The following is a 9,523-nucleotide window of genomic DNA, read 5'->3' on the forward strand; positions in this document are numbered from 1 at the left end:
TTTTTTTTTTATCTGTAGAACCCATTATATCACTCATTTCCTTTGATTTTAGTACATTTTGGTTTCTCCTCCCCATCGGTCTTATTCTAGATGTTACTTTCGTTGATTTAGAAAAGATTATTTTTAAGTAGGACAGACCTTCCACTGTGTTGACTAGAAAGATCAAACCAATTTCCCTTTCCAGAACCTATGCAGTATTCATTTACTTGTTGGTTTTTTTTTAAATGGAAATAATAATTCTCTAAAACTAAACCAACTACAGGCAAGGTAAAGCTCTCGGTCCACTGGCCTAATTGTAGGCAGAGTTTAAGTGAATGGCTTTCTAAGATTTTGCTTCCAGTCCTGCAGTTTAATCATCTTCCATAACAAGTAAAGAAGCAGACATGCCTTTGCTCCCATCATCACTAAAAACAATTAGACCCTCAAGGTGAACCTCAGGCCAATGCCTGAGCATACTATGATGCTAAATCATAGACTGTACCGACACCATGAATGTGTAAAAGCAGACAGGGGCTGTTATATTGTATCGTAATGAGGATACTTCTGCACATTAATCAAGCACACCAGTCTCCAGTATTTTTTGTGGGTAGTCGTGTGTGTTAGGTCTGCATCCAGGACTTGGTGCGTGCTAAGCCAGTTCTCTGCACTGAGCTCCACGGTCCCCGGATTCGTTGTTAACTCCTAAGAAGTCTGGTATAACCAAAGTGTTCCACGTATAGCTCTGCCTTGATCCTCCCTCAGGCTCATAGACCATCCCAGTTCTGTGACTATCGCTGCCAAGGGCTTCTTTGAAATAGTCTGTCCAGGGAACACTAGGCCGTCTTTAGACATGGAGGGAAGGACACAGCCGGAGAAGGAACACCCAACACTGCTCTCAAGTTGGTGTTAACTCTGTGGTGCCGATGATCACACCCCTGACTTCCTCGTGGGCTCCAAGCCAAAGCCCAGTACAGACCACCTGGTTGCTCAGCTCCTTCCTCTCCGTCCCTGTTCAGCAAGTCCTTTCCGAGAACACCCCCTCAAGATCTCAACTATTATGACTAAGCAGGACACATTGATGGGTTTGGAGTAAAGTCAAAAGCAGAAATAAGCAATGCAGACGTCTCTCAAGATGTAGAAAGAAAAACTGTTGAGGCAGAATTGTCGTAAACGGCGCTTCTCTGATGCTTGTACACTAGCACAGAGCAGAACCCAACCCTGAGAGGACAAAAGGATCCGTTTTCTCCAGCAAAGGAAGCTATGTGGTTAGCAGCCCCTGCAACTAATTGAGAAATGAGGGGAAAGATGCAGAAAGATTTCCTAAGCAAGCAGAAAAGAGTTGGGAGAGCTAGATAGCTCAGTGATTAACGGCACTTGCTGCTCTTTTATTTTTACTGCTTTTATTGTGCTATATATTTTATCTACGCTACTCCCTTCTTTCTCTCTCCCCTTCTACCCTCTCTCATGATCCCCACACTTCCAATTTACTCAGGAGATCTGGTCTTTTTCTACTTCCCATGTAGATTAGATCCATATATATCTCTCTTAGGGTCCTCTTCGTTGTCTAGGTTCTCTGGGGCTGTGTATTGTAGGCTGGTTTTCTTTGCTTTATGTCTAAAAGCCACTTATGAGTGAATACATATGATATTTTTCTTTGGTCTGGGTTACCTCAATATATTTTTTTCCAGACCCATCCATTTGCCTGCAAATTTCAAGATGTCATTATTTTTCTCTGCTGTGTAGTACTCCATTGTGTAAATGCACCACATTTCCTTTATCCATTCTTGGGTCGAGGGGCATTTAGATTGTTTCCAGGTTCTGGCTATGACAAACAATGCTGCTATAAACACAGTTGAGCCTCCTTTGGATATATACTCAAAACTGCTATTACTGGGTCTTGAGGTTAAGTTGTTCCCTAATGCAGAAGACCTGTGTTTGATTCCCACTTGGCAGTTCACAACTCTCTGGTACTCCAGTTTGGGAGGATCTAAAGCCCTCTCCTGAACTTCTCAGACACTGCATACATGTGTGCTCATAAACATAAAATATAAATAAATAGTTCTTTAAGTGTAAGAGTCCACTTAACGTGGTCTTCCAGCAGAATGCAGCTTTCCTGTGGCAGAGCTCTCTGGAGGTGTAGGCTCCTGACAGATGCTGTTGGAGGCTGGGATCTTCAGTGTATTGTTTAGAATGTACATATAATGTTTCTATGGTGTGTATAAACATTGCAAAATAGTTTAGTATTTCCTTTTGAGCATGCTCTCTTTTGTATAAAGATGACAGAACAAGACACCAAATACTTAGAAGATCTGCAAGATGAATTTGACTACAGATATAAAACAATTCAGACAATGGGTAAGTTATTGCTTTGTCTATAACTATACATGGGGACATAAAAGTAACATGGTTATTAAGGTTCTCCGCTGATAAGAGTAAAGTTGCAAGCAGCCTTGATCTTCCTTCTCTGGAAGGAAGCATTTTTGAAAAATGAAGACAAGGAATATTTCCAGTTTTGCTTTTTTCCTCCTCTCCGTTTAAGTTATAAACACATATTTATCTACTAACCAATTCAAAGCAAATTACACGTTACATGAGAAATAATATTCACTACAACAAGTGTCTCCCCGTGGAAGAATATTCTAAGGTATCAGGACTTCAGGGCTGGGTATGCTGCACATGCTTAGAATCCCAGCGATTGGGAGGCTGGAGCAGGAAGAAGGAGAATTGGAAGCCATCCTGAGATACATAGCAAGAAACTTCCTCAAAAGAAAAATAAAACTCAACTAATAAAAATAAAAACAATCATCTAGTACAGTCAGTAAGTTACTGATATTAAATGAGTTCTTATAAACTAGAACTCTGCTTCATAGAAAAAATTGCAATGTAGATAAAAGTATTAAAAATAAAAACCACATGAAGTCTCATAATCTACAGATAAAGATGGCAAAAATGTCTTATGTCTTCTCTACATAGTCAAAAACATGTATATCTATGTATTTATCTCCCAAAGTACTAGACATTATATATATATATTATTGTGTATGAATTTTTAAAGTTTTATTTTTAAGTATTTCTTTTTTTTTAACTTTTATTTATTTATTTATTTATTTAACTTTATTATGTTCATCGGTGTGAAGGTGTCAGATCTCGTGGAACTACATTTTCAGACAGTTGTGAGCTGACATGTGGGTGCTGGGAATTGAACCCAGGTCCTCTGGAAGAGCAGTCAGTGCTCTTAACTGCTGAGCCATCTCTCCAGCCCTGATTTTTAAGTATTTCTAAAACATAATTTTAACAATTGAATAAATTTCAAAAACAAAGATACTGAATTTGACTCTGTACTTACACATTAATCTTGTTTGTAGTTAGATGATTATAGTTATAAAGCAAATAGTTACAGTTAGTTGGATGGAGAAAATGAAAATTTTTTTGTTTGTTTGTTTTTTGTTTTTTCGAGACAGGGTTTCTCTGTGGCTTTGGAGCCTGTCCTGGAACTAGCTCTGTAGACCAGGCTGGTCTCGAACTCACAGAGATCCGCCTGCCTCTGCCTCCCGAGTGCTGGGATTAAAGGCGTGCGCCACCAGACCTGATCTAAATAAGCAATAGTAAATTGGTACTCTGTGATGTGATTATTAGGATAACTGTTGAGATTCTAGTTGGTTCTGTCTGGATTAGTTGACAGGTCTATGCCGGCATAGATTTGTTGGTTTTGGAAATCATACTTGGCTGTGTCAGCCAATGGAGGACTTTAGACATGTGTCTTATATACATTTTTGATGCTGAAAAGAGCAGCTTTTAGAAGAAAGCATTTAATTGGAGCTTGCTCATAGTTTCAGAGGGTTAGTCCATTATCATGGAGGGGAGTGTGTGGCATGCAGGCAGGTGAGGGAACAGTAGCTGAGAGCAACATCCTGAGCCATAGGCAGAGAAAGAGAGAGAGACTCTGGGCCTGGCATGAGGTTTCAAAACCTCACTGTCTATCCCCAGTGACACACCTCCTCCAACGAGGCCTCAACTTCTGTAGTCCTTCCCAAACAATTCTACTGACTGGGAATCAAGCATTCAAACTGTAAACAGAGATTGCACTTTAGTTCCTGGCTACCCACACCCGAATCATCACACAAAAACTATATTAATTACATCACTGTTTGGCCTATTCGCTCAGGCTTCTTATTAATTAGCTCTTACATCTTAAATTAACCCATTTCTATTATTTTGTATTTTATCACAAGGCTTGTGGTTTGTTACCTCTTGCTTCTGGGGCAGATACATGGTGGTCGCCATGACTCCACCTTCTTTCTTCTCTATCTCTGCTTCGATTTCCCACATTGCTCTATTCTGCCCTGCCAAAGCAGCTTCTTTATTAACCAATGGTAATAAAACATATTCACAATGTACAGAGGGGAATCCCATATCATAAACATATGAGTTATGGGACTATTCTCATCCAAACCATAACAGGGAAAGATGGGAACCCTGTAATATTTTTACAATTTTCTTTCTTTTAAAAACAAATAGTTTTTAAAAACAAATAGTTTTTAAAAGAAACCAATATAAACATCTATATTTTTATGGAATCCCCTTTAACCATTCAAACGTTATTAAGACAAACCTAGAAGGCAGTATAGGTGACCATTACCAAATGCCTAATTTTCTGAAGAAGGTGTTTTGTGTTCTTCTATCATCTTCTGGATGTCAAGACTGCCTTGAAATATTTAAAATGTTCATGGTTATTTACATGTTTGAATTTTCTCTTTAGAAGAAATTACACTACTTAGGTTTAATCACTTATCAAAGGGATCCATGATCCTAGAAAAGTCGGGAAACACTGACTAGTTCATCAAGTGTCATTGAAGACAGATGTATTCCAATTTCCACATAAGCTGTGAAGTTTAAGAATTACAATATAGCATGATACCCTAGACAATAAAACTACTTTTAGTGTAGCATTTTTTATCTATGTTACCTCAACACTTCTTACTTTTCATGTATATTGTAAAGAGTTTAAAAACGAATTCCAAGGTGGTGGTTTACACCTATAACCCAGGATGTGGGAGGTGGAGGCAAGAAGAATTTAAGGTCACTCAGCCACACAGGAGTAGAAGGTCAGCCTGGGTTGTGTGACAGCCCACTGTAAACAGACAGACACCAAAAAATGGTTTATTTTTATTTTTTATTTTTTATTTTTTTTGGATTTTTGAGACAGGGTTTCTCTGTAGCTTTTTTTGGGCAAAAATGGTTTTAAATGACCATTTTTAATTCCTTAAATCAACAAGTATTTTCCCCATGTGGATATAAGTGAAATGAAAGAAAACAAATTATCTTGTTAATTTAATAAGATAACAAATTACGAATGAGTGAAAGAGAAACAAATTAGAGAGAAAACTGGAAAGTATTGGGTAATGAAATTTCAGTGAATAAAGCAATATACACACAACATTTTACTGTGAGTAGCACTGAAGAAATGGAGAATTTGTGAACTGTCAAAACCAGAAATAACATCCTGAAGATTAGTGATATTTGTAGAGAAATTTGGAACGGTGGTTTTGTTGGCTTTTTTTTTTTTATTTTTAAGATAAGCATTCTCAGCCTTCCGCACTTACTGGGTACCAATATTCAAACTAAGAAGTATGGTATTGGTTTATGGCATATCTTCCCATTCAAGGGGCTAAATGATTTTTCATTTTGGTTCATTTTCTGTACTTTTCCCTGACCAGTTCTGCTGTGAGACTATTCCATTTTGTAAAATGGCAAAGTAGACATGTTAGCTTTACTAGTTCTTGTAAGTTCATTAGGACTAACTAACTCTGCCATGCAGAGAATGAACGGACTGGGGAGAAATGGGGAGAGGCCATAGAAGGAGTCTGATGATTTAATCACGAGCACAGGGAATCCCCCTTTTCCTTATATCTAACCAGCATTTTTTCCTTAGTGCAGGCACAACCAGTAAAACAAGCCCTTACAAAACCTTCCTTTGTCTACCACCAAAAACTGAGTACCAGGTGAAGAGCATTCTTCTTCTGGCACGTAGATAGATGTAAGGTCTCTGTGCACACTTGGCTGGAATCCTTCCTGGCAGGATAAGAACATTCCCAGATTGGCCTCCCATGCTCCACACCAGGAGTCCATGTTGTCTCTGACAGCTTAGGTCCCTGGTCCTGCCCAGGGTGTGGGGGTGGATTGAGATGGATTTGGCTTGGGGGGAACTAAAAGGCTTGCCCCAGAGGTGAGTATTCTGAATCTGGCCTCCTTTCCTTTGCAGACCATGGTGAGAAGAATAGCATTCTAATGAACCAGGAAGTTTTGACACTGCAAGAAATGCTGAATAGCCTGGACTTCAAGAGAAAGGTCGGTGGAGAATTTTAAATTGGCCAGTTTGCCTGACTTTTTTTTCCCCTAAACCTCATCTTACTGGAAATAATCAAGGCCTCAGATTTTATCAGTTCCATTTACACTGAACGAAAACAAGGAGGGGTTTCCAGAAACTGTCCTCCCTGACTGAGTATACTTGTGTAGCCAGCCATCCTGCTCCACGCCCCCCTGGCCTCTGAAATGCTGCTGGAGGTATCATGAACTTAAAATAGAAGGTGTACCGAGTTTTATTGTTTACTGTTTAGCATGCTGAAGTGGGTTACACTACACATTTATAATTAAAAATTGCTCGATGACTTAAAACCTTATTGGAAAGAATACTATGTTCTATATTTTCTTCTGAGGATGAGATTGTTAAATATTGTCCCATTTATAAAATCTCCCAAACTCAAGTGTCATTTGTTGGCAACCAAGCATACATATTTTTTGACTCAATGAAATATTTTCAAGAGATTAAATATTCTTATTTCAATTTTCTCCCTGTCTTTAAAAGGCAATGCTGTTGGGATTTAACCAATAACTGTTAAATCAGTAGGTTCATTTCTAAGCAATCACTTTTCAGTGAATGAACTTACGTGATTCCATATAAGTTTATTTCACTTTAAATTGATTATAAATATAACTAGGAATATATATATATATATTGCAAGCGTGCAAGGAATTAATCCAAATGTAAGGCTTTTTATGGAAAATCCGTTTACATTTTACATGTACCATCTTATTTTGTTTGAGAAACAGAATTTGAGAAGGAACTCTGAAAATAACTTAGCTCATCCACCCAGTTACATATATGAGAAACCTAAGTATAATAAGGCAAATGCTTTGCTCAAGCTCGCAGTGTTGTTGAAGACCCGAAGAGAATCTCCATCTCCTGATTCCTATGCCTAGAAAGTTACTTCGTGGTGTCTCCAGGAGCACAAGTAGAGTCTGCTGAAAAAGTAGCACGGAAAGACCTGAGTTTTAATCAGCTTATTTGCAAATAGATGGATAATCACATTTATTTAAAAAACAAACAAACGTAGAAATAGGCACTGGAGCAATGGCTCCGGGGTTCAGAGAACTGACTGCTCTCTGGAGGGAACAGATTCATCACCAACTCCACTCCTAGAGGATCCGATACCTCTTCTGGCTTCGGTAGGCACTGCACACACGCACTGTCTGGATGTACAGGCAGACACTACACCTGTACACAAGCAGAACAAGCAACTGTTCAAATGCCTGTGTACGACAGCAAGGTTCAGTATTGGCGCAGAAGTTCCCATTGAACACACAGAAACTGAAACATGGGACTGTCTACTGTGGCCACAATTCTTGTGACACTACCCAGTTGTAAAGGCTTTGACGTGTGAAAAGGCAATGCTAGACCAAGGAGGAGCTGGTCTCGATCCAATGTTTGGCTAATTTTCACCAAGCCTTCATGTCTCAGGTCAGTATGCTGTGTCAGCAAGAGCGTAACCTGGGTGTTGCTGTGTGTGTCTCTTTCCCCGCCTCTGGCTTTAGGAAGCCCTCAGTAAGATGACACAGATCGTGAACGAGTCGGACCTGCTGATGAACAACCTGCTGATCGAGGAGCTGCAGGACTGGAAGAGGCGGCAGCAGATCGCCTGCATCGGAGGCCCGCTGCACAACGGGCTGGACCAGCTTCAGAACTGGTAAAGCCATTGACTTTAGTTCTTGTGAAAACCACAGGAAGTGCAGGCTTTGGGGTGCTCGCCACGGGTTACACCAAGCACAGAGGCAAAGGAAGCATCTCCCATGCATAACAATTCCTCAGTATTCAGACATTGATACCTTAAAAGATTCAAATGAGTTTTTTTGAAACCAGCAATGCATTGTCTGCACTGATGTAAGAAAAATTAGCTTCAAAAATCTTTTTAAAAAACAACTTTTTAAAATGTGTGTGCCTTACGGTATGAGTTAAACGTTTAGTTTTATGCTTTCAAACACATTCACTTTGTCAAGGATGTTGGTCAGGGTTGCAAACTTTCCATTGGAAAGAATTGGGGACTCTAACACACATCATGACTGTAATTAGTAATAGCTTATAAACTTGAAAATTACTAAGTCGATCTTCTGCTCTTACAAGAAGAAGGTTGTGAGAGACAACACACATGTTTTAGTTTTGATTTGGCCATCCTTCGGTATAGAAATATCTCAAAACACCATGTGTAAAAACCACAAATATACACAAGGTTTGCTGGCCAGTTAAAAAGAAAGTTCAGCTAGGCAGAGTGACACACACCATCTCAGGGGAGCCGCAAAAGCAGAACAAGACCCTATATAAAAGTATAACACCATTTCAAGTTACATAATCTCCAGCAGTCAACAGCAAGGCGTCTCCTCTTAAAACACAGACCCGGAGGTGGGTGGTCCTTGGACTTCCCACAGGTCAGGGAACCCTGATTGCTCTTCGAGCTGATGAGGGAGGGGGACTTGATCGGGGGAGGGGGAGGGAAATGGGAGGCGGTGGCGGGGAGGAGGCAGAAATCTTTAATAAATAAATAAATTTTAAAAAAAAGAAAGAAAAAAACCACAGACCCGCCATTAAATGTAAACACTACCTTTTTAGATTACAAGATAAAATGTTGATAAAGTTTTCTGACTCACCAACAGAAAATAAGACTGTCTGAGAGAGCAATAGCAAAACACACAGAGAAGCCGGATTGTTCCGTTAAAATTTCAAAGTTGCTTTCTGAGGGATAATTCCAGAAAATGGAAGTTTGTCATGCCCCTGCTTGCTCGGGCTTACTTCTCAAGAGAAGTAAAGACGCGCATGCATCATTTTAAAATATACTGATTTTCGTCAATTCTCCAAACCCAGAGAGATCTGCTGTAAAAACAAGACAAGCAACAAAGGGAGCAAGGAAGACCCCAGTCACGGTGCCCACAGTGAAACCCAGCAGGGGCCACAGCTCCTTGCCTGGTCCCTCCTGTCTAATGCTTGAGAGACGAGTTCTATAAGAACCGCTGGGACTATTCTGTTCCTCACACTGGGGCCCCCTCTTCTTCCTAGTCTGTTCCAGTCTTTCTTGGCCTTCACTGGCTAGGACCTAGCTCCTCCCTGCCATCTCTAAGGAAAGATCCACTTGGATCTCAGAAGCAAGCATTCCCAAACACGGTGTGACTTCTGCCGGAATGGTTCAGTCACCGCTGCCCGCTAAAACTCAGGAAC

The 9,523-nt window shown here is 40.0% G+C and overlaps 1 protein-coding gene across 1 annotated transcript in view; it reads left to right on the forward strand.

The window, feature by feature from the left end:
* Nucleotides 1-9,523, forward strand: part of Stat4 (signal transducer and activator of transcription 4) — an 84,765-nt gene that overhangs the window by 48,592 nt on the left and 26,650 nt on the right. Inside the window, exons 4-6 of the mRNA XM_005366422.1 lie at nt 2,256-2,334; nt 6,242-6,327; nt 7,852-8,003. Of these exons, the coding sequence (XP_005366479.1) occupies nt 2,256-2,334; nt 6,242-6,327; nt 7,852-8,003 (317 nt within the window). The remainder of the gene's footprint in view (nt 1-2,255; nt 2,335-6,241; nt 6,328-7,851; nt 8,004-9,523) is intronic.

This window comes from Microtus ochrogaster, unplaced genomic scaffold, assembly GCF_000317375.1.
Source record: "Microtus ochrogaster isolate Prairie Vole_2 unplaced genomic scaffold, MicOch1.0 UNK8, whole genome shotgun sequence".
Taxonomy (NCBI): domain Eukaryota; kingdom Metazoa; phylum Chordata; class Mammalia; order Rodentia; family Cricetidae; genus Microtus; species Microtus ochrogaster.